The 25,867-nt window shown below is 40.7% G+C and overlaps 2 protein-coding genes across 9 annotated transcripts in view; both read left to right on the forward strand.

The window, feature by feature from the left end:
* Positions 1-5,803, forward strand: part of NR1H4 (nuclear receptor subfamily 1 group H member 4) — a 78,812-nt gene extending 73,009 nt beyond the window's left edge. For all 4 annotated transcript variants that reach the window (XM_019961151.2, XM_019961152.2, XM_019961149.2 and 1 more), the window contains 2 exons: positions 3,240-3,353; positions 5,203-5,803. In XM_019961151.2, coding sequence (XP_019816710.1) covers positions 3,240-3,353; positions 5,203-5,441 — 353 coding nt within the window. In that variant the 3' untranslated portion in view covers positions 5,442-5,803. The remainder of the gene's footprint in view (positions 1-3,239; positions 3,354-5,202) is intronic.
* Positions 5,804-8,511: 2,708 nt separating this feature from the next.
* GAS2L3 (growth arrest specific 2 like 3) overlaps positions 8,512-25,867 on the forward strand; it is a 40,750-nt gene continuing 23,394 nt past the window's right edge. The window contains exons 1-2 of one of the 5 annotated variants that reach the window (XM_019961153.2): positions 8,512-12,351; positions 13,331-13,468. The gene's annotated coding sequence lies outside the window, so the exon portion shown is untranslated. The other 4 variants (XM_070789599.1, XM_070789600.1, XM_070789601.1 and 1 more) reach the window with 4 other exon arrangements.

A 25,867-nucleotide genomic window follows, 5' to 3' on the forward strand; every position in this document is an offset into this window, starting at 1 on the left:
ATTACCATATGTAAAATAGATAGCCAACAGGAATTTGCTGTATGGCTCAGGAAACTCAAACAGGGCACTGTAAAAAAAAAAAAAATACAGCTTTGTAAATACAGAAGTACATGAGCTTAATCAAAGATTAAGATGGAATGGATGTATTGACCCAATTTCCTGAATAATGACAATAATAGTTCTTATTATGTTTATTTGCTCTAACATTTATGAGGGTTTAACATTTACTGAGAGTTTACCATGAGCCAGACAGGATGCTGCATCTGAGCTGGTGGCTCAGATGGTAAAGAATTTGCCTGCAATGCAGGAGATCTGGATTCTATCCCTAGGTAAGGAAGATTCCCTGGAGGAAGTAATGGCAACCCACTCCAGTGTTCTTGCCTGGAGAATTCCATGGACAGAGGAGCCTGGAGGGCTACAGTCTGTGGGGTTGCAAAGAGTCGGACACTACTGAACGACTAACATTTTCACTTTCACTATACTAAGTACCTAACAATTACCTTCAAGTAGAGTGACTAAAGGCTAGGCATGGTGCTAAGAACTCTACATATTTTATCTCATTTAATACTATTGTTACAATTCACATTTCACAGATGAGGAAACTGAGGCCTAAAGAGTTTAAGTAGTGTGCCCAAGATCAAGTCATAGGTCAGCTTTTAGACTCAGACTTACTACCTCTTTAACTACTATGCCTGTTGGCAACCAGGACTAGTAGTCCCAGCCTACATACTCCAGCCGTCTGAATTTTAAGTTGTACTAGCTTGATCATGCGGAGAAGGCAATGGTACCCCACTCTAGTACTCCTGCCTGGAAAATCCCATGGAGGGAGGAGCCTGGTAGGCTGCAGTCCATGGGGTCACTAAGAGTCGGGCACGCCTGAGCGACTTCACTTTCACTTTTCACTTTCATGCATTGGAGAAGGAAATGGCAACCCACTCCACTGTTCTTGCCTGGAGAATCCTAGGGACGGGGGAGCCTGGTGGGCTGCCGTCTATGGGGTCACACAGAGTCGGACACGACTGAAGTGACTTAGCAGCAGCAGCAGCAGCTTGATCATGGGCATTCACTTCAATCTGTAATAGCTGGATAGAGGGAAGTCTTCCACACGATGTCATCCCCAAGTTGTTCAACAAAGACACTACTGTTAAGAGAGCCCACTGGGGTCGATTAAGCATTGAAGGGGAGAAAAGTGCTATTTTGATTAAAAGAGAGAAAGGCCAGGGATTCTGTTTGAGAAGATTCTTCAGATTCATCTAAAGATGAGGATTCAGACTTTCTAAGCCTGTGAAATGTACTATTAGATGATAATTATACTCTTTTTAGCATTTGGAATCCAATTTTACTTGATATGTTTTCAACTAAGCTCTCAGGCTTTAGGTCTAGTTTGGGATGAAATAGAGTTGTCTATTGTGAACCAATTCTGGGAAACTCGGTCTCATCTTAATTCATCCATAAGTCACAACCCAACCTTTCTTTTTTTTACTTTCTGCACAATTCCCTAATCAAAGCTTTTCTGGAGTGGGGCCAAGCACAGAACAGGCACCAAACTAATCGCTTTTGAATGACTGAAGGAAATGGCACAAAGGAATCTTAAATTATGAAGAGGAGTAAGTTATAAAGGAGGAGGAGGGTATTGCAAGCAGAGAAAATAACATGTATAAAACTGAGCAATAAGAATTGTTTAGGGAACTCCAAGTGCCTGAACACGGCTGGAGTAAAGGCTGTGTGATAGAAAGACGGTACCCCTTAGTCACAACTAAGAGCCAGGACTCTGGGGCCTACTAGCTTTGGTTTGAACCCTGGTTCCACTTTTCACCAGCTATGTGTCTTTGGTCAATTATGTAACCTCTCTGTGCCCATGGGCACAGGTGTGAGAAAGATTAAATGAGTCCCAGTGCAAGAAGTGCTTAGAACAGCACCTAATACATAGTGAGTACTCAAATGTTAACTCCTATTGCTATCATGTGGGTGAGTAGTCGGTGGTGGGAAAGGCCGGGGACAGGGCCTAGAGTTTCCTATGTAAAAAGGAAGGCATTTATGCCAAAACCATGGAGAGTTTTTGGAGGTTTGAAAGAATTGGGGAGACATGGTGTGGTTTGAATTTTAGAAGGGTGATTCTGGGATGGATTGAAAGGGACCACACTAAAAACAGGAAGACCAGTGAGGAGGCAGGTGGAATAATCCAGATGAAAACAATTAAAAACTTAAACTAAGTCAACCAGGTGCCAAGTGAGAGTTAGCTGGTCAAATCCAGAGGACTCAGCACTGGACTGAGTTAGAGGGAGGCTGAATCTTGGTTACCAGGTGGAGACAATTGGGTGGGTGAGGATACCAGTCACTAAGGATGGGAACATCAGGAAAGAAGTGGATTTGGAGGAAGATGGGGAATTTAGTTCTGTACATGGTGTCTTTGCTTTTGGACATGCTGAGTTTGAAGAGAAAAGCCAAGTACCATTGCCTGGTAGGCAGTGGATAAACAGTTTGATACTTCAGAGAGAGATTGGAACTCTGTTAAGAACCTGCTGCTGCTGCTGCTAAGTCGCTTCAGTCGTGTCCGATTCTGTGTGACCCCATAGACGGCAGCCCACCAGGCTCCCCCGTCCCTGGGATTCTCCAGGCAAGAACACTGTAGTGGGTTGCCACTTCCTTCTCCAATACATCAAAGGGAAAACGGAAAGTGAAGTCGCTCAGTTATGTCCGACTCTGCGACCCCATGGACTGCAGCCTACCAGGCTCCTCCATCCATGGGATTCTCCAAGCAAGAACACTGGAGTGGGGTGCCATTGCCTTCTCCGGTAAAGAACTCTAGCTACTGTATTAAGTAGAGTTTATACTTCCGGACTAAAGAACAATAATTTTTCTTTGGTTAATACGCTGTCTATGTCTTGATTATTAGATAGTGATATTTAAAAGATTAACTAAGCCCCATCTAGAACATGGTGAAGTTCAGAGATTCTTTTGGTAATTCAAGAATATTATCATTTATTGTCACATATTGTGACTAAAACAAAGGCACAGTCAAGATCAAAGATAAATCATTGATTAGTTTATATTTTAAGGATTTCGTTAACTGATCTTTTTTGCAGTGCCTCACCTTTAACTCAGATATTTATATATAGTCATTATTTAAATGTATGTATGTGGGTATAAATATTGTCTGTGTGTGTTTGTAGTTTTACACTTTTCAGTCATTCAAAAATTTTATTATGCCTCTGCAATTTTTCAACTTTCCCCCATAGGTATCTCTGATGAATATATAACACCTATGTTTAGCTTTTATAAAAGTGTTGCTGAATTGAAAATGACTCAAGAAGAGTATGCTCTGCTTACAGCTATTGTTATCCTCTCTCCAGGTAATTTCAATGTTATATCTTTATTTTTATTCCATTTTTCGGTTTTCCTCTCAAGTTTAGTAGGAATGTTAAGGAAAATCTTGGATAAAAAACATAAAGAGAAATTAAAATGGCCTATAATTCCATCACTCAGATTGAACCATTGTTAACATTTCAGTGTAGTTCTCAGCCTTTTTCTGAACATCATGCTCATTCATTTAATAATTGCATTTTTAATGCCTTTATACACTAAACATGTTTCCAGACATTGCGGGATATAGCAGCAAAGAAACAGGAAGGATGTAGTTTATATCCTAGCAGAGTGAGAAAGACAATGAATAAAGAAACAAACAAAAAGAAGTTTCAGGATGTGGTAATACTACAAAAAAATTAAGATGTCATATAAGGAAAGAAATTGGCAGCAAAATGCTGTTATAATCAGTAGTCAGGGAAGGCTCATCTAAAGAGTTGAAATTTGAGCAGGACATAAATAAAACTATATACTTTTTTAACATAATAAAGAATATACTGTCTTTATACTTTTTCCATGTCATTAAAAATCATACTGGTAGAATTTTGTTGCAATATGTACATCATGTTGTATGATGTATAATCATTTACTTAGTTGTTACCATGTTTGGATATTCAAGATGTTTCCAGATTTGTCATTACTGTTTTTTTAAACAATATTGAAATGAATCTCTGTACATAAAATTTGTCTATATTTTTTGATTAATTATTTGGGAATAAGTAATGTCATGTTCCTGATTTGTAAAGCTTAATTACAGTGTTAGCCTGAAACCATTTTAATATATGATACTCTGGCAGATGCTATTAATAGTTGTTACTTTGTTTTACCATGAGAAATTATAATTTTAGAAAGAATGACCCAGAAATTCCACTCCTCAGAATATACTCACCACAAATGACACTTATATCTATTCTTGGGGTTACCTTTTGGGTGCATTTGTCACCAAGTCCAAGCTCGTACTGCTCCCCACATGGTGGTCCGAAAAATCAAGAGATGAGTTGTTAGGATAAGGAATAGCAACTTTATCTGGAAAGCCAGCAGACTAGGATGGTGGACTAGTGTTCCAAAGAACCATCTCACCCAAATTAGAACTCAGGCTTCTTTTATAATAAAATTGGAGCAGGTGTTGTTGGTTGCTGCAAACTTCTTGGTGCTGGAATCCTTTGTTCTTGCAGCTGTCCAGGTAGGTCTGGTTATAATCTTCCTATAAACCTCCAACAAGACAAATGTTATTCTCTGTTCTGCAACATTTTATCTCTAAATGAATGGAAAAGTGTCTTACTTTTAAAGGTCAGAGCCTTGAGAATGGGTTATTCTGTATATTTCAGGCTCCAGGCAACATTCTATTACAAAGTGCAGAGTTAAAATGACTAAGCATAGGTAACAGAGTACACAGTTTAAAACCAAAGGAGTAGTGTGCAGTCTTTCCTGAACACATTGATTGGAGGGAGAATTTAGGCAGGCCTCTGGGGGGCAGTTGGAGAAGGAAATGGCAACCCACTCCAGTGTTCTTGCCTGGAGAATCCCAGGGATGGGGGAGCCTGGTGGGCTGCCGTCTATGGGGTCGCACAGAGTCGGACACGACTGAAGCGACTTAGTAGCAGCAGCAGCAGCAGCAGCAGCAGCTGGGGGACAGTAAAGGTTTTATAGCTTGATCTAATTGTGATTACAGGAGTATATATACATGTGTGTAAAAATTCATCAATGTGAATACTTTGCCCATTTTAAGTGTACAGTATTTGTAAGTTACAGTTCAAAAAAAGTTAACCTTGCTGTAATTATGCCAAATTTTTACTTTTCCACTTTTTTTTGTCATTTTATTTTGAACTTGAAAAACAGATAGACAATACATAAAGGACAGAGAGGCAGTAGAGAAGCTTCAGGAACCACTGCTTGATGTGCTACAAAAGTTATGTAAGATTCATCAGCCTGAGAATCCTCAACATTTTGCCTGTCTTCTGGGTCGCCTGACTGAGTTGAGGACATTCAACCATCACCACGCAGACATGCTTATGTCATGGAGAGTGAATGACCACAAGTTTACCCCACTTCTCTGTGAAATCTGGGATGTGCAGTGATGAGCACTGCAGAGGCAGGGTCCAGCTCTTCATTTTCCTGATATAAATCTGATACATAACTTTCTTTTATTGCATTTGTACCTGGCTTCATGCCAGAATTTTCCTCTATATTTATGCGGTAGTTATATAACCCTAACTGTAAATATGGGGCTAGGTTGAAATACTCTCTATATTGTATTTTACAAAGCTTCAGGGAATTTTTCATTCAAATTGGCAGGCCCTGTTTGCCAAATTAAATTAATCATTACTGTAAGTCTGTTGAAATAGGGAAAACTCTCATTTTGCTCTTCATCTTACCTTATTGCATATATTTTATTAAAGAGTTGTGTTCAATTTGGGCAATAAACCGAACATAATGGCAACAGGCTTTTCTTTGGGAACAAAATTTGGAAAATATGCAAACTTATTTCTTTAAATGATGAATGGCATCCTATTGAGTCTGAGGGGGTAATTTCCACAAAGATAAACTCTTACAACATAAATAGCGCTTTTCTCATCCCCGGAGGTCCTGGTGAATATTCATTCATTTGTGATAGCCCTTTGATAATTTCTTATTCGTCAAAGTTCACAGAGCATAGCATATAGAAGAGTTAATGATTCTCACGTAAAATATTCCCTCAAGCAAATTCTTTCCCTACTTAGGATCCTGAGGTGGCATTTACAAATTCAAGTATGCAGATAACTCCAGTGATGGGACATTCCCTTTTCTCTCATAAAAGTGCTCTCTATTGGCTTTATGCATGTAATTACTCATTTTTCATTTATTTGTTTGTTTTGCTTTTGGAAAACACTCCTTCAGCTGGGTGCACAGCTGTGTATACTTCCCCTAAAGCAGGAATTAGTTCATTTCCTTCCTTCATTGTTATATTGTTGCATTCTTATCCCCACCATCCTTCAGTAAATATAATAAAACACCTTCTGTAAGTAATGGGTTTACATGTCCCTTAACTCCTGAAATCAGCCAAATTGGAGCTTGCTTAGCAGCAAAGAGTTTTTCATTTTAAAATATTAAGGCAATCCTGAAGTTCTAACAAAGGCTAGTCAGTAGAAAAGGAGTGAGTTGGGGCTAACATTAGTTGAATTCCATTTGTTTCAACAAGAAAAAAGACTTGAGTCCCCACTAAGTAAAATCTTTATGCTAATCTCCATGGGAGATATAAAGATGATGAAGACCCAGTAACTGCCTGGAGGGGCTTAAAAGAAAAGCAGAGGAAAGTGCTGTGGGCTTACCTGGGAAAATCTCATGGGGGAGGTCCTGAAGAATAGTCAGGACTTCATGGGTCAGGGTAAGAAAGGAGAGGATTCAAGGTGAACACAGTGGCAGGAGCCAAAGAAGGGGAGGTGGGGGAGTTGTACAGATGTTTAAGGACCAGGAGGAATGTGGGCCAGAGAGGGAGGGGCACAGTGCCTTTGTAAGCCTCAGTTTCACCTCTGCAAAATAAAGCTCTCAGTACCCACCATCAAAAGGGATTGAGCTGATGAATGAAGAGTAAATGGGAAGTTGCAGACTCACCAGGGAAGTGGTGGTGAGGAAAGGACATTTAAGACAGAGAAGTAAATTTCTGGATGCCTGAAGGAGAAGGGTCAGTTTGGGGAACTGAGTGTTTTGGTGTTTCCAGATCCTAAGGCATCTGGGGAAAAGCAAGTGGTGGGAACTGAGCTGGAGCTGAGGGTGTCCTATAGATAGAGATAGAAGTTAATCTCTTAGGTCTGGACTTATTCAGGTGGTTAAGACCTTGTAATAGCAAGTATTATAACTTGTCCCCAGTTCCTGACATGGAGATTCTAAAACTCTTGGCATTTCCTGAGTGATAGGAGGATCTTTATTATTCATAACAAGATCCTTTCATCCTTACCTGAGTTAATGCTAATAAGGTGACTCTTGGTGGGCCTCTAGATGCTTTAGGGTGGAGGATGGTTACCAGAGGAACCAACCACGTGATTAGAGGGTTAGAATTCAGTCCCATTCCTCGAACTCTGGGGAAGGGAGAGGAACATTGAGATCAATGTCAGTTGCCAATGGCCAGTGATTTAATCATTCATGCCTATGTAATGGAAATTCCAATTAAAAAAACCCACTAAATGATAGTATTTGGAGAGCTTCTGGGCTGGTGAACACATCGAGGTGCAGAAGGGTGATGTGCCAGAGAGTGTGGAAGTGCCACACCCTCCTCCATTTACCCTTTGTCTCTTTCATTTGACTCTTCCTGAGATGTAGCCTTTATAATACACTGGTAATAGTAAGTGAACTGCTTTCCTGAGTTCTGTGAGCCAAACCAGCAAATTAACAAACCTAAAGAGGGAATCACCTATACATATCTTATTTCCACATACGGGCACATTTTGAGGTTTCTAGACAGCGTATTAAAAAGCAGAGACATCACTTTGCCACCAAAGATTTGATGCTTTCAAATTGTGGTGCTGGAGAAGACTCTTGAGAGTCCCTTGGACAACAAGAAGATTAAACCAGTCAATCCTAAAGGAAATGAGCCCTGAATATTTATTGGAAGGACTGATGCTGAAGCTGAAGCTCCAATACTTTGGCCACCTGATGTGAAGAGCTGACTCACTGGAAAAGACCCTGATATTGGGAAAGATTTAAAGCAGAAGAAGGGGATGACAGAGGATGAGATGGTTGGATGGCATCACTGACTCAATGGACATGAGTTTGAGCAAACTCTGGGAGATACTGAAGGCCAGGGAAGCCTGGAGTGCTGAAGTCCATGGGGTCACAAAGAGTCAGACATGACTGAGTGACTGAACAACAACTAAGGTTCCAGGTGGATATGAATTTTGGAGGGGAGGCTATTCGACTCTATATAAATATAACATTTTAGTATTGATCATAACTGTTATAAAATTTTATATTATTGAATTACATACAGATAATATTTGTTAGTGTAAATCAATAACATCCCTTTAAGATTGAACTTAGTCTTGTTTTTAATATTGGCTCTCAATAGATCATCTGCTGAATGAGTAGTTTAATTAACTGGGTGAATCAAGCTATCTGTAGCCCCCAAATTCCATCCAGTAGTTCACACAAGGCAGAATCCACGGATTGATAGCTAATGTCAAAGCATTAAAAACAACAGCAGAAAATACAAAATGCAGAACAAAACCACTAATAAATCAATCAAAAGGAAAAAAATCTCCAACAACTACAGTAAACTTTAAGCAATAAAGGAGCATTCTTTTTTTTTAATTTTTTAAAAATTATTATTTTTTTTTACTTTACAATATTGTATTGGTTTTGCCATACATCAACATGGATCCGCCACGGGTGTACACGTGTTCCCCATCCTGAACCCCCCTCCCACCTCCCAATAAAGGAGCATTCTTATAGGGTTGTAAAAAAACCAAATCGTATTTCAATATTCAAGGATTATGAGATTATGAGTGACTCTTCTGTGTTCTGTAGAGATGTGTAGTCAGATGAATGAATATTCCTAATGTAATAACTTGAAAAATTTAGATCTCCAAGCATGATGCTTTCATCACAATTTGGAGAAAGTTAGAACTATTAAATAAAATACTTTGTCATCTGATGGAAGCAAACTGGTGAGGCTTGCTTTGCATATTACGACCATTCCAATTTCAAGTGAGAACACCTAAAACATTACTATTAACCTAACCACCAATTAGAAAATCTACACATGAAAGTAAATTGCAGCTCACTAGTTGAAACCCTCAATTACTAATTGCAGTGTTAAAATCAAGGTAGGTAAGATGGTGAATGTGCTTAGGGAGTGGGGTACTAGGGGGGTGGGGTACTAACTGAGAATTCTTGTAAAAGTGAAGTTGAGAGAGCAACACGGAGGACTTTTTTTATTCATAAGGGAAAAGCAATAACAATCAAAGAATCTAGAAGGGAACTCCTCACCCATTCCCCACCTTTAACCAATGAGGAAGATGGGCTTAGAGAATCTGATTTGCACAGATTTCCTGACTCTGGATTCACTTTTCACCACATTGTCCTTTATAAGCTAGAGGAGTTACCAAGACAAACCAAATAGACAATGAAAATAAAAAGAAACCAACCATGAAAATACCCTGCTGCCAAAATTTCAGCAAATAGCTTACAGAAATACTAAGTGGTGTGTGTGAGTGTGTGTGTGAGTTTGAGAGAGAATGTATACATACTTCACATAACATAGTTTCAATTTTTAATAAATAGTATTCAAATGTTTAGGTACATAGCATGCATCTAAGAAAAAATAGAACTGTTAACTGTTGACTCACCAAACAAAATCTGTGTGATACAATTTACTTATTCTTAAGGTTCTGGAAAGCAGTGTGCATATTTTGATATTTGGGTTCAACAAATCCAACATAAAATCAGAATTCCACTTGAAGTTTGGCTGAAAATGGTATGACAAATTGCCCCTTTAGTTTTAAATAGAAACACTATAAAACTGGTTTCCAACCTTTTTGACACTAGGGACCGGTTACATGGAAGACAGTTTTTCCATGGACCAGAGTGTGTGTGTGTGGTGGTGGGGTTGGGGGTGCTGGTTTCGGGATGATTCAAGTGCATTACATTTATTGTGTACTTTATTTCAATTATTATTACATCAGTTCTACCTCAGTTAATCAGGCATTAGATTCCAGAGTTTGGGGACCCCTGATATAAAACATAGGTTGATTTGAACACCAGATCCTGTGAAAATGGATCTACTGCAGTCATGGACAGCAAAGGGTTCTGGTAAAGACACCAGTAAAAAAGGAGCAACCACTCTTGGGTTCATTTAAGCGATTCAACGATCACTTAAATGTCAACTTTTTGATGACATCTTTACCGGGCTAACCCAGAAGGTAAGCTCTGCAAGAGCAGGACCCCACTGCTTAGGATGGAGTCTGGTACAGAACAAGTGCTTAAGTGTGTTTGTTATATTTACTTCTCAAATCTCTATCTCTTGCACGAACCACTTTAACCAGCTTCAGACCTAATTTTCCAACCATATCTTCTGAACACCTCAACGTGCACATTCCCCTCACATTTCAAAGTGAACATGACTTCACACCAAAATGCATTATTCTTCCCCCAGCGTTGTTCTGTGTTCCTTAGATTGGCATCACTGTCACAAGATACCAAGTCCAGATAAATCAGCCTTTTAAATATCTCCAGACATCTCTTTCTCACTATCCCTTCTGAGCTAGTTTAAGTAATTATAATCTTTTAATTTTTAGAATTGCTGCCAATCTTACTACTGTCTCCAAAACCCTCAAAAATATTTTTCCCCCTAAAACACAAATCAATCACAATTGCTTGCAAGAAAGAATCTAAATTCTGTAGTATCTACAAAGGTTTCCTCTGTGCTTATTCCTCCAGCCTGATGTATCAATACCTCTAAATCCCTAAACTTGTCATTCAGAACTACAATTCCCAGAGCATTCCAGATGTTCTCACATCCCTGGAAGCTTATTCTCTCTGCCTAGAAAGCTCTTCTCACTCCTAATTATCCTCTCCTTTGGTAGATCCCTATTTGTCCTTCAAAATTCAAGTCTTTTCAAGGCTCTGACCATCACCCTTCAACACTGTAGGTGTTTCCTCTTTCACAGATTCTGATTTCCAGAGTCTTTATCACGTTGCTGAGCACTTTCAAGGTAAAGACTTTTCTCTTTTTAGTCTTTCAGCAAGCAACAGTACCTCTTCATTGTTTTTTTTATTGTTGTTGTTGATAAGTGAATGAAGGAATAAATGTTAAAGAGCATCTGCTGCTGCTGCTGCTAAGTCGCTACAGTTGTGTCCGACTCCGTGCGACCCCATAGAGGGCAACCCACAGGCTCCTCCCCTGGGATTCTCCAGGCAAGAATACTGGAGTGGGTTGCCATTTCCTTCTCCAATGCACGCATGCATGCTAAGTCGCTTCAGTCGTGTCTGACTCTGTGAGACCCCATGGACAGCAGCCCACCAGGCTCCTCTGTCCACAGGATCCTCCAGGCAAGAATACTGGAGTGGGCTGCCATTTCCTTCTCCAGCTAAAGAGTATCATTCCTGGTCAATTCCACTCTTTACAGATGGGAAACTGAGACCCAGAAAGGCGACATAATTTGACAAAATAAAGCTGAGAGAAAGGGCCTGGCTTTCCAGGCTTTCGGCTCTGACTTTATCCCATATTAAGCGACTTAGCAGCAGCAGCAGCAAGCCATGCTTAGTGATCAGAGACCTATTTTTTTATTACATTCAAGACCAGTCTCCACTTTACCTCAACCCTCCTATTTCTCATTGTGTTGCGGTCAAATCCTTCTCCCTCCCCTCCCCCACGCCCTACTCTGGTGTTTCCCGAAGGAACAGCCAACATCCTCTTTCTGCTTTCAGTTGTGGCCTGGAACTGCAGGGTTTCTCTCCCTCTCCCCAACCCCTCACAAGGATGACAGTTTGTATCCGGAAACGACAGCGCCTTCAATACAGTGAAATATCGGATTTAGGATTGGGAGGGGCTCTTAACAGATCAGGATAAAACTCAGGCAACTCTGAGCAACACTCCAGGTTGCTTCGAGAAGAGACTGATTCACCTCTCCTGCTAATCTGGACAAATACGGTTTATTGTTGTCGCTGAGGGGCCAGATGAAAGGACGTGCCCTGTGACCAAGCCATTTTCTGTGAGAAGAGCGACTTTGCCGCCAGACTTGTGTGACCCTAGGCAGAGGAAACAGACTAGTCCCTTGATCCAGACGCACGCAGGTCTCGTGCTCCCTAGAGGCCTGGAGGCGGGGCGGGGCCTCCAGCCACCGCCCCTCTCCGCCTCCTTCGAAACAGGCCGCGGCGATTGGTTCCTTCAAAACGGGCCGCGGCGAACCCTGAGCCTGAGGCAGCCGCGGCGGCGGTTGGGTAGGGGCGTGTCGGCCAGGCACAGATTGAGCGAGATGTTTCCCAGCAAGAAGTGACCGTCCTGCGCCTGTGCGGGTGAGTACTTCTTTGTTTGACGTTCTCTTTTCCTCGCGAACTCTTACTTGCTTTCTTGGGGCTGCGGTGCCTCAACTGGCATTGGAAGAGGCCTCGCGCTCAGCCCACTCAAAGGGTTGATTCAGTAGGGGCTTCGAGCTGCGGGATTCAAGTTGATGTGCGATTGGTCCACTCCGGGAGTCGCGTGCGCTGATTGGTCCCTGGGGCCGTCAAGATGAAGCAAGTCCCTGCCTTCTGCCCACCCAGGTTTGGTGCAGGGGCCACAGGTGTGCTGGGACGGCAGGTGTGCTAGGCGGGAGACGAGGTAATCACTCGCTGCCGCTCTGCTTTAGAATCCAGGAAGAGATCAGAGTCTGAAATTTAGCCTCTCCAGAGGCACCTTTGTTTCCAAGCACCTAGCTCATATAGGGTCACTTAATTCCTCGGTGTTACCCCTGGGAAGAACTGATGTAGTCACTGACCTTGGAAGGGAAATTGCAGATAGTTATTTTGCCATCCGGCAGAGGGAAAAGTTATCTGTTTGTTCCCTCCGGTCCACGCAAGGGTCATGTCGCCGAGATGAACGGAAAGAGGGGACGTACCTCAAGGCTGTGAGCGCTGGTTTTCCCACCCGCACGTTTCGGTTTGAAGGGCTGCGTTGCGGGGAGGTTTGTAGATTGCCTTGGAAGTCGAAGGAAAATATTGGAGCCTGTGCTTGCCATTCAGTCGCTCCTGGTTCCTAACTAATCTCTTCGAACCGCAGGATTGAGTCTTACTGATTTAGAGTGCTTCGTGCAACGTCTGTTAGAAAAGCTGGTCAGTTCTTATTAAGTGAAGAGATGTTTCTTTGCCGGCCCTGTCTAGGTCAGAGTTTGGGTTTAGCTTCGTTTGTGTGAAGAGTGTTAATACCTACTTTCTCAGAAGATAAGCGTGTTGTGAACTGTCTGATCTCCTCAGTTGGCACTTAAATAATTAGGAATTGGCATTCTCGCCACCTCAGATTCCCTTTAGGAGGAGATTGGAATGGTTTTGAATGAAGAAGTGGAAACTGGTGGTAGTCGTCTGGTGTAGATCCCGATACGTGTCTGTCTGACTCATCTGTTTCAAAACCTCATTACAAACCAACGGACTTTGCGTGGTAGGTCTGTCTGCTATTTCCACTTTAATGAATTATAAATAATGTTTCTTTTTATGTGTTTCTAAGTGTGGGGGCTCTGAAGTCACACTTTACTATGTGTGTGACCTTAGGCAAGTTATTTAATCTTTCTAAGTCTATATTTTGTGCTGTGTAAACAAAGGTTAATATTAAGTAGTTGCTACCTTATTGCTGTGACGTTTGTGAAGATCAAATGAAATAATCCATGTAACTAGTTTAGTACATTACCTGACACATAACTAGCATTATTTCTGTGCTGCTGGGCAGAGAGGAGCAAAAGGTGAAGGCAGTACCAGAGGTAGTGGTATTAATATTTATCATTCATTGATTAAGTTTGTACATGTAAAGTACTCATTACTGTTTATCAGTATGAGATGGTTGGATGGCATCACTGACTCAGTGGACATGAGTTTGAGTAAACTTAGGGAGACAGTGAAGGACAGGGAAGCCTGGCTGGCTGCAGTCCATGGGGTCGCCAAGAGATGGACATGACTGAGGGACTGATCAACAAGGACAACAACTGTTTATCAAATGCATTATTACCTAGCATGTACCAGGTCCTGTTCTAGATGCTTTACTTATATATTGTTAAACCTGTTAGTAATCCTGCAGCGTCACTGGTGTTTTCTCCATTTTATAGATGAGGAAACTGAAGCCCAGAGAAAGAAATGAAGCTACTGAGGTTCACCCAGAATTCAGTCTAGACTGTCTCACTCCAATGTCCAGCCCCTTTTTTTAATCACACTACTCTTGCATTTATATACCCAGATTTAAGCTTCTTTGCACAAAGTTGTTTGTATGGCCCAGGTTCATTTTTCCCATGGGTTTCAGTTCATTTTGCCTACTTCATTAAAAAATAGTGGTAAGTAATTTGTGATGGTGAATCAAAGTGTGTGATAAAGGAATAATGTCAACAGTATACTGCTATTACTAAAAAACAAAATGAGTCCAATGACGTTTGGAGACTTGGTCGGTTTAAAAGTAATGTTTCCTAATTTATATTTTCCCATTCAGTTTTTTCGTATTTACTGTACTTTTTATTAAGCAGCACTCTTTTTGTTTTTTTCTCTGTCAATTTCAATTTAAGTTTGGAGATAATGAAAGTTCAGTTATTTCAGTAATTGTTTTTCAAGCTGACTGTTGTGAGGAAAGTAAGGGGTTAAGGTTAATGCATACATACTGTAAACTGGCTGTACTTCTGTGTGGGTGTGTTTTACTTTCTTCCTATTATTTGTTTCTCCCTCTACTTTGTTATTTTTTAAATTCTTAATGAAACTTGAAGTGTACATAGTATTTGAGAGAATAGGAAACTTGAGTCTGTCAGTCAGTTGTCTCACTTTGAATTTCCCTGTTTTAATTGAAATGTAACTACCATAGAGAAATGCCTCAGAAGTAATGTTTACAAGATGCAGCCAATAATTATAATTGTTATCTCTTCAGTGTTTCTCCTTCTAAAAACTCAAAAAGTTTTCTCATATTGCATTGTTACAAAATAGGGGTTTTAACAGAAAGTTGCTATGTATCTTGTCAATGAATTACCAATTTTCAAAGAACTAAAATATGATGAAATGTAGCAGATACACTAAATGCAGTTTCATTTTTACTGCTGTAAGGGTCTTTTACAATATTATGACCATCAGTCATATGTTAGATATTGCTGAAGTGCTGACTGGTAGAGATTTCTACCTCCTCTCACAAAAACAAACTTTTCTGTAAGACAGTATAAGCTATGGTGAAGGGCTCACTTTACATAGAATTTTAAATATTGTGACTTTTGTTTTTCTTTGGATGACTTGTTAATGTTTTTGATTGCCAAAATAAAATTGGCTGTTGAAAAAAATTACTTAACTTTGTTCAGGAATTTTTTTCTCTCACCCTCACACAGTTTGGAAAACACTGTGACCAGAGTAACATAATTAAGTACTGTCCTGCAGATTGCTTTTGGTTGCATGACATATAATGGACATCTTTTCATATCAATACAAACAGTTCTTATTCTTTCAAGTGGCTGAATGAATCCACTGTATGAATGTCCTGTATGTTATTTTAGAGGTTTCCTGTTAATAGACATTTAATGTTGTTTTACATTTCTTTATGTGGAAACAGTGTCAGAGTTTATTTTTTGGGGCTCCAAAATCACTGCAGATGGTGACTGCAGCCATGAAATTAAAAGACACTTACTCCTTGGAAGGAAAGTTATGACCAACCTAGATAGCATATTCAAAAGCAGAGACATTACTATGCCAACAAAGGTCCGTCTAGTCAAGGCTATGGTTTTTCCTGTGGTCATGTATGGATGTGAGAGTTGGACTGTGAAGAAGGCTGAGCGCCGAAGAATTGATGCTTTGGAACTGTGGTGTTGGAGAAGACTCTTGAGAGCCCCTTGGACTGCAAGGAGATCCAACCAGTCCATTCTGAAGGAGATCAGCCCTTGGGAGTTCTTTGTAAGGAATGATGCTAAAGCTGAAACTCCAGTACTTTGGCCACCTCATGCGAAGAGTTGACTCATTGGAAAAGACTCTGATGTTGGGAGGGATTGGGGACAGGAGGAGAAGGGGACGCCAGAGGATGAGATGGCTGGATGGCATCACTGACTCGATGGACGTGAGTCTGGGTGAACTCCGGGAGTTGGTGATGGACAGGAAGGCCTGGCGTGCTGTGATTCATGGGGTCACAATGAGTTGGACACGACTGAGTGACTGAACTGAGCTGAACTGATGTTAGTGTATATGCATGTTTTCCATTGTATACATATGCCTGCAATATGGGAGACCTGGGTTCGATCCCTGGGTCGGGAAGATCCCCTGGAGAAGGAGATGGCAACCCACTCCAGTATTCTTGCCTGGAAAATTCCATGGACGGAGGGGTCTGGCAGGTGACAGTCCATGGGATTGCGAAGGGTCAGACAAGACTGAGCGACTTCACTTTTCACTTTCATGTTTTCCATTGATTCTTTTAGTCTGTCATATATAAAGGTGAACTGATTTTAAGTTTTGTGTTTTTTTTTTAAACATTTCTTGGCTCCTTCCTCTCAAAGCCAGCAGTGTGACAATCTTTCTCCACCTCTATTCTCACATCCCCTTCTCTGGCTCTGACCTTTCTGCCTCCCACTTATAAGAATTTTTGTTATTATAATGGGCTCACCAGGAAAACCTCCCATTTTCTTAGGCCCTTAATTTACTCAATCAGCAGGGTCCATTTTGCTCATGAAAACAGTATATTCACAGGTTTGGGGGTTATTACATAGATGTCTTTGGGGTTCATTATCCTGTCTGCTGCAAATGGAGTTTATTTAAAAGATGTAATAAAAATGTACTTATCCAGTAGGACAGCCATATGAATTCCTGAGTAGTATATTGACCCCAGAGCCCTTGCCTGTTGGCACAGCTCTTCTGTCCTGTTCATTTGGATCCTCGGCTAAATGTACACCAGATTTAGTCTTTTTTTTTTTTTCAGTGATTTTCTGTCAGGTAGCTCACTTGACCTGCTGGTACCTTGACTAGTAACTACTTCACATATTTCTCCTTGGACATGTATGATGGGAGGCAAGATTATTTATCAGTTCAGGTCCCATAATAAACAAAAATGAAAAATAATAAATAATACCCCCAAAAGTTTCCTGTTAGATACTTGTTTGCTGTGTGTCTGCTTCCAAGACTTGCACCACATTTTACCTATCTGGTTTTTCCTAGAGATGTTCACACATCCATCTTCCACTGCAAGTGTTTTCCTAAACTTTCAGCTTGAATACTTCTCTCAACACTACTTCCAGTAGCAATCCTGTAATAGACTTGCCTCCCTGGCAGCTCACATGGTAAAGAATCTGCCTACAGTACAGGAGACCCAGGTTCAATGCCCAGAGGTCTAGAAGATTCCCCTGGAGAAGGAAATGGCTACCAACTCCAGTTCTTGCCTGGAGAATTCCATGGACAGAATTAAGTATATACTATTTCTTCATTATTTCTGTACATTGCTTGACCAAGTTGCGACCCTATGGACTTAATTCTGTCCATGGAATTCTCCAGGCAAGAACTGGAGTATAAAACAGTGTATAAATAAGGAATTGGGAGAAATGCTAGGTGAATTCAAGAGCTACAGATATAAGCAGAATTAATTTAGGCCAATCAGGAAGGGCTTCTGGGAGAAGGTAAATCAGAAGAGTTGTAAACCTGGAATAATCTAGATGAGGACTCTGTCCCTCCTGTTGACTCTTTTTCTCCTGTTTAAATGTTGGATTTTCTCAGGACTTGTTCTAGGCCCTAATCACTGTTTTCTCCATTTTTTTTTTTTCCAGAAAGGTCTCACTCTTTCTAGCGGCTTTATCTCCCAAGGATTGCTGACAATTTCTGTCTCCTCCCAAACTTTCCAACTGCCAACTGCCAAAATGACATTTTGGCTTGAATGTCTTTAAAGGCGTCTCAAATGAAACATGACCAAAACACAGCGCTTTTGCCATCTCTGCTGGGTTCCCTGCTTCAGTCTGTTCAGATGCCCATCATCCTCATCTCACTAAACACTGCCATCATCTATTTGCTCAGTTGCTTAAACCAGAAAACCTGGAGTCGTTCCTGACAATTCACTCTGCGCCCACATCCTTTGCCTTCACCCTCCATCTCTAACCGTTATCAAGTCTTGATTCTTAACTCAAAAATAGATGTCGGATCCATCCAGTTCTCTCTGGTTGAGACGTTACCAGCGTCCCTCCTCAGTCATCATCATTTGTCGCTGAACTACTGCGGTGGGTCCACTCCTCTTCCCCTTCCAGGCTGTTCTCCATCTCATCTCCTACGTGCTCAGTGTCCTTTGCTCTCCCACCACTCCTCTCTTCTTCTCCTTCTCTCACTGAAGCCACTGATTCTTTTTCCCACATCTCTACCCACCTGTCCTTCTGTTTCCTTCCCCCTTTTCTCTGTTAAACCCGTCACTATTTTGCTCCCATGTCTCCCGCCCCGCTGCAGGAGATCTGGTAAAACTATGAATTACATTATGTCTTTCCTTTGGTTAAAACTCTTCCATGGCTTCCTACTGCACTTAGAATAAAATCCAATTTCCTCAACTTGGCTTTGTGTGGTGGGGCTACTGCCTAACTTTGCAGCCCTATCCTAAGGCACACATGCTCCACGCTTCAGTCATACTGGCTTCTTTCAGTCCTCAGAATGCACCAAATGCTCTCTGTTCAGAGTCTTTGTAAAAAGTATTCTCTATGCATAGAACTTTTCCTCTTCTCTCTCCCTGGCTGATTCCCACCATTCTTCAAGTTCATGTTTTTCCTCTGGCAAAACCATTACTATATCACTCAGTCTGAGTCTTTAAAGTAGGCCCCTGCTGTTCTCTCTCTGTTCTTTCCTCCAAAGCAATTATCATGATTTAACATTGTATATTCATCTGTGTATTCACTAATGTACACAAACGAATGCAGTGGCTCCATGAGAGCATCACTGCGTCTCTTGCCTGGGGTGCCTAGTTTAATGAAGGGTGTGAGTAAATACTTGGGTAAATGAAGGAATGGCCATGCTTGGATGAACATGTAGTCTGAACTGTGATGGAGCCACAGAAATGAGCAAAACTGGTAGAGAGGATGCTGAGGAGACAGCTTGAGTGGAGCAAAGAGCCTCTTTGTGACACACCGGAAGACTTATTCTAGCAATAGACTTGTAGGTCACAAATCCATATTTGAGTATACTCCCAATTAAGTTGTTGGTCTTTTAGAGTTTTTAATGTTCATTTATGGGCTTCCCTTGTGGCTCAGCTGGTAAAGAATCTGCCTGCAATGCGAGAGACCTGGGTTCGATCCCTGGGTTGGAATGATCCCCTGGAGAAGAGGAAGACTACCCATTCCAGTATTCTGGCCTGGAAAGTTCCATAGACTGTATATAGTCCATTGGTTCACAAAGAGTCATTCGTTTATAACTGTATTACAATATGTTGTAAATTTTTTATGTTAGAAAAAAGAAGCTTTCCAAATTACATTTAATGATTTCTCAGTATTTTATCTCTTTTTAATTTGATGAATTATGTTAAGTGCACTATAATTATGTTTCATCATGGTATCATCACAACAACTCACTTGTTAAGTGTCAGTATGTGTCAGGTACTTTATTTGTATCACCTCATTTAATCTTTACATGAAGCAGACAAGGGAGGTGGTGGTATCCCATTTACAAATGAGAACATGGATTCAGAGAAGTTAACTACCCTAAAGTAAAAAAGAAAGTGAAGTTACTCGGTCGTGTTCAACTCTTTGCCACCCCATGGACGGTAGCCCTACCAGGCTCCTCTATGCATGGGATTTTCCAGACAAGAGTCCGGGAGTGGGTTACCATTTTTTTCTCCAGGGGATCTTCCCAACCCAGGGATCGAACCCAGGTCTCCTGCATTGCAGGCAGACACTTTACTGTCTGAGCCACCAGGGAAGCTAACTAACTATCCCAAGATCATCTGAAATTCAAACCAGATGGATCTGCTACTTTCTACTACCCCAATGGTGCCTTTATGGTGACTTATTTTATACATTAAAAAACATGAACTGTGTTCTGTATGAATTTGTTGTTCATTCGCTAAGTCCTATCTGACTCAACGTGACTCTATGAACTGCAGAACGCAAGGCTCCTTTGTCCTCTACTATCTTGGAGTTTGCTCAGATTCATGTCCATTGAGTTAATGGTGCTATCTAACCATCTCATCCTCTGCCTTCTCCAAAAGGATCCCTTCTCCTTTTGCCTTCAGTCTTCCATAGCATCAGGGTCTTTTCCAATGTGTTGGCTCTTCTCATCAGGTGGTCAAAGTATTGGAGCTTCAGCTTCAGCATTAGTCCTTACAATGAATATTCAGTGTCGATTTCCTTTAGGATTGACTGGTTTGATCTCCTTGCTGTCCAAGGGACTCTCAAAATCTTCTCCAGCGCCACAATTCAAAAGCATCAATTCTCTGGCGCTCAGCCTTCTTTTTGGTCCAGCTCTCACATCTATGCTGCTGCTGCTAAGTCATTTCAGTCGTGTCCAACCCTGTGTGACCCCAGAGACGGCAGCCCACCAGGCTCCCCTGTCCCTGGGATTCTCCAGGCAAGAACACTGGAGTGGGTTGCCATTTCCTTCTCCAATGCATGAGAGTGAAAAGTGAAAGTGAAGTTGCTCAGTCGTGTCCAACTCCTAGCGACCTCATGGACTGCAGCCTACCAGGCTCTTCCATCCATGGGATTTTCCAGGCAAGAGTACTGGAGTGGGGTGCCATTGCCTTCTCCGTCTCACATCCATACATGACTGTAAAAACTGTGGACCTTTGTCGGCAAAGTGATGTCTCTGCTTTTTAATACACTCTCTACGTTTGTCATAGTTTTCCTTCCAAGGAGCAAGTGTCTTTTAATTTCATGGCTGCAGTCTCCATCTACAGTGATTTTGGAGCTCAAGAAAATAAAATCTGTCACTGTTTCCACTTTTTCCCCTATTTGCCATGAAGCAGTGTGACCAGATACCATGACCTTAGTTTTTTTTAGTGTTGTGTTTCAAGTCAACTTTTTCACCCTCTTCCTTTACCCTCATCAAGAAGTTCTTTAGTTCCTCTTCACTTTCTGCTATTAGAGTAGTATCATCTGTATGTCTGAGGTTGTTGTTATTCCACCCAGCAATCTTGATTCTAGCTTGTGGTTTATCCAGCCTGGCATTTCACATGATGTACTCTGCATATAGATTAAATAAGCACGGTGACAATATACAGCTTTGTTGTACTCCTTTCCCAGTTTTGAGCTAGTCATTCCGTGTCCAATTCTAACTGTTGCTTCTTGACCCACATACAGATTTCTCAGGAAACAGGTAAGGTGGACTGGTACTCCCATCTCTTGTTGTGCATGGTCAAAGGCTTTAGTTAATGAAGCAGAAGTAGATGTTTTTCTGAGATTCCTTTGCTTTTCCCATGATTAAAAAAAATGTTGGCAATTTGATCTCTGGTTCCTCTGCCTCTTTGGAACCCAGCTTGTACATCTCCAAGTTCTCAGTTCACATACTGCTGAAGCCTCTAGCATGAGGAATTTTGAGCATAACCTTGCTAGCATGTGAAATGAGCACAATTGTAGTTGGAACATTCTTTGGCATTGCCCTTCTTTGGGATTGGAATGAAAACTGACCTTTTCCAATCCTGTGGCCACTGCTGAGTTTTCAAAATTTGCTGGCATATTGAGTGTAGCACTTTAACAGCATTAACTTTTAGGATTTGAAATAGCTCAGCTGGAATTGTCACCTCCACTAACTTTATTCAAAGTAATGCTTCCTAAGGCCCACTTGACTTCACATTCCAGGATGTCTGGCTCTAGGTGAGTGACCACACCATCGTGGTTATTTGGGCATTAAGACCTTTTTTGTATAGTTCTTCTGTGTATTCTTGCCACCTCTTCTTATCTCTTTTGCTTCTGTTAGGTCCTTAGTGTTTCTGCCCTTTATTGTGCCCATCTTTCCATGAAATGTTCCCTTGATATCTTTCCATGAAATATTCCCTTGATATCTTCAGTTTTGTTGAGATTTCTAGTCTTTCCCATTCTATTGTTTTCCTCTGTTTTGAATTGTTGATTTATGTAGGCTTTTTTTTTTTTTTAAATAATGTTTCCTTGCTGTTCTCTGGAGCTTTGCATTCACCTGGATTTATATTTCCCTTTTGCCCTTGCCTTTAGTTTCTCTTCTTAGCTATTTGTAAAGCCGCCTCAGACAACCACTTTGCCTCCTTGCATTTCTTTTTCTTGGGGATAGTTTTGGTCACCACCTTCTGTACAATGTAATGAACCTCTGTCCATAGGTCTTCAGGCACTCTGTCTACCAGATCTAATGCCTTGGATCTATTTGTCGCTTTCCCTGTATAATCATAATGGATTTAATTTAAGTCATACCTGAATGATCTAGTGGTTTTCCCTACTTTGTTCAGTTTAAGCCTGAGTTTTGCAATAAGAAGCTCATGTTCTGAGACACAGTCCACTCCAGGTCTTTTTTTTTTTTTTCTCACTGTATAGAACTTCTCCATCTTCAGCTGCAAAAAATACAATCAATCTGATTTTGGTGTTGACCATCTGGTGATGTCCATGTATAGAGTCTTCTCTTGTATTGTTGGAAAAGGGTGTTTGCTATGACCAGTGTGCTCTGTTGACAAAACTGTTGGCCTTTGTCTTGCTTCATTTTGTACTCCAGAAAACCAACATTTGCCTGTTATTCTATGTACCTCTTGACTTCCTACTTTTGCATTGCAATCCCCTATGATGAAAAGGACATCTTTCTTTGGTGTTCTAAAAGGTTTTATAGTTTTCATACAACCAATCAATGTTAGCTTCTTCAGCATCAGTGGTTGAAGTGCATAGACTTGTATTACTATGATGTTGAATGGTTTGCCTTGAAAGTGAACTGAGATCATTCTGTTATTTTTGAGGTTGCACCCAAGTACTGCATTTTGGACACTTTTATTGACTATGAGGACTAATCCATTTCTTCTAAGGGATTCTTGCCCACAGTAGTAGATACAATGGTCATCTAAATTAAATTTGCCCATTCCTGTCTATTTTAGTTCACTGATTCCTGAGATGTTTAGTCTTGCCATTTCGTGTTTGACCACATCCAATTTACCTTGTATCATGGACCTAACTTTGCATGATCCTGTGCAGTATTGTTCTTTACCATATCAGACTTTACTTTCACCACCAGGCATATCCACTGAGCATAAAATGAGCACATAATGCATATAAACTGAGCATTGTTTTCACTTTGGCCCGACCATTTCATTCTTTCTGGAGCTATTTGTAATTGCCCTCTGGTCTTCCCCAGTAGTATATTGGACACCTTCCAACCTGGGGGCCTCATTTTCTGGTGTCATATCTTTTTGTCTTTTTATACTGTTTGTGAGGTTCTCATGGCAAGAATACTGAAGTGGGTTACCATTTCCTCCTTCAGAGTACCACGATTTGTCAGAACTCTGCACTATGACCCTCTGTCTTGGGTGGCCTTGCACGGCATGGCTCATAGTTTCGTTGAATTACGCAAGCCCCTTCACTACGACAAGGCTGTGATCCATGAAGGGGATGGTATGAATATAGCATTTCTATTTTCTCTTCTAGGCAACTAAGAAATATTTAACTCAGAATTTTAAAGCTGAGAAGATAGTTTTTTTATTCCCGTGAACAAATCAGGATATTTTCTTCAACTATTTTTCCAAATGAAGCATTAAAAATGATGAAATGTTTTTTGACACACAGAAGGGAGTACCAAGTAATGTAAGAACACTTGTGTCCTCACCACTTCTCCTGAATGAGAATCTTGTTGGTACCGTTGCCTCTGTGCATTCCATCCCAATCTCACGTTCCTTCCCTCCTCAGCAGTGACCACTGTGCCAACCTGGGCATTTATCATATCCCTGCAGCTTGTGTGTCTTGGCAGTTATCTGTCAGCTGGGTGCTATCGGTGTGTTGCAGTGGCAGTTAATGTTATTTTTCTGAGGAATCTTACTTTATTTCTTTGCTTTTTGGCCATTATTTTACAAATCGGCTCCTGTTTTGTTCCAGGACTGAGCCATGCCACTTGCGCTCTCCCCACCATATTTTATTAATATAATGTGATTAGGAATTAAAATGTACTCGGTTTCGGAGCCTACAGCTGTGGAACAAAGGAGCAGCTCCACAGGCTGGCATTTTTTTTTTTTTTTAATTCCCATCATGATCTGAAGTCAAATTGGTATAAAGAGCCTTACCATAAATAATCTTAAGGATCTCATGGCTGAAACTATTTCTGAGGGTTGTTGTTCAGTCAGTAAGTCATGTCCAACTCTTTTGTGACCCCATGGGCGAAGTGGACTAGGTCCAAATTCAGTTCCAGTTTCAGGTAGATGAGCTTATTATGTGCTTCTAACATTTTCTCCAGATTTAAAAAATTGAGCATGGTATGCCTCACTTGTGGTTTGTCTTGTTGAAGACTCGCATTAGCAAATAGTCTGGCCTTGGTCACATGAGAGCTTCCCACTGCCACCCCCCACCACCCCCTCCAGATCTAAAGGAAAAGACTTCCTCAAGATGGCACAGAATTAAAATAGTCTTCTCCAAAAAGACAGACAAAAAACAGAAACCAAAAAGGCCAGTAAGTTGCTAATTAAAATGCAGCTCCAAAGTGAAGAGTTGCTGATTCAGTGTAATTAGTTTATGTGGGAAAAAAATGTAGAGACTGAGACTTTTAGGGAAAGATAGATAAGAGGAAAGTAGGTAATAAGCTGAGTAAGCAGCAAGAATTGCAGTTGTGATGCAGGTTAGGGACTGGGCTAGCAGTAGACAAGAAGCTGCTTTGGGATTGTATACTTGAGACAAAAATGGCTTAGAAAGAGAATGGCTCGAAAATATCAAATCACTGGCTCTTAGTATCTGGAACACGGTGAATACTCTGGAGTTAATTGATGATTCACTGATAGAGTCTCATCAACTAATAAATGTTTTCCAGTAAGAGCATATATTTGTGTACATGATAGTTTTCCACATATGAAGATGTGTTATAACTTATCTGAGTAACATTTATTAAATAACTACTTTTAAAAGGTAATCAAGATGGTTGTCCTTTTGTCATCTTTAAAGTAGTTCTATGAGATAAGGGTGATGTGGGAAAATATATATGTACGTGTATATATATTATATTTAAATAGACTCTGCTAAAGTTCAGTGACTGAAGGTTGTGCACAAATTCTTCATTTCTTTCATAAAACTAATTTTGTCGAATTTTCTGTAAAAAGTGCAACTGCTAAACATTCTTGTGATAGCTTCTTTGTGACTGTGTCACTGTTCTTGATTTGCACACGCCTTATAATTTAAGCCTTCTTTTGTTTGGGGTTGGCAGTTCCAACTGTTCAAGCTCTTGTCTGATTATGTGGGACTCCTTATTTTAATAGGAGCAGCTTCTCTGCTGCATTTTTTAAAAATGGTCTCGGAAGCTTCTTACTGTGGATCTTTGTTAGGGACAAAGGATTATTTATGCTAAAGGAAAATGTATTCCCCACTGAATTAGCTCGTGGGAAGCATAACAAGCTCATTAGTAATGCTCAATTGTACTTTGGCCTTTTGCTAGGGTAGAGAGAAGGAAAAATGATATCAGGAACATTCTGCTGTTCTCTGACTTCTTACAAAACCAACGTGATGTGTAACATCAGACTTTTCAGATAGGTTTAGCTCCATTTCAGCTTTGGTACCAGATGTGTTCCTGAGAGGAAAGTGGAATGTGTAGTGGTCACCGTGCCTGAGGTATGTTTGGTATGACTTAGGGGAAGAAAGTCACTTTTCCTGGGAAATGGATAACATTATAGCCATAAGCCATTTCCTATTTTTTTCTAAGAATGTTTTAATGGTGGTTTACAATTAAAAAATAGACCAGTATATTATGC

The sequence above is a fragment of the Bos indicus genome, chromosome 5 (genome assembly GCF_029378745.1).
Source record: "Bos indicus isolate NIAB-ARS_2022 breed Sahiwal x Tharparkar chromosome 5, NIAB-ARS_B.indTharparkar_mat_pri_1.0, whole genome shotgun sequence".
NCBI classification, from domain to species: domain Eukaryota; kingdom Metazoa; phylum Chordata; class Mammalia; order Artiodactyla; family Bovidae; genus Bos; species Bos indicus.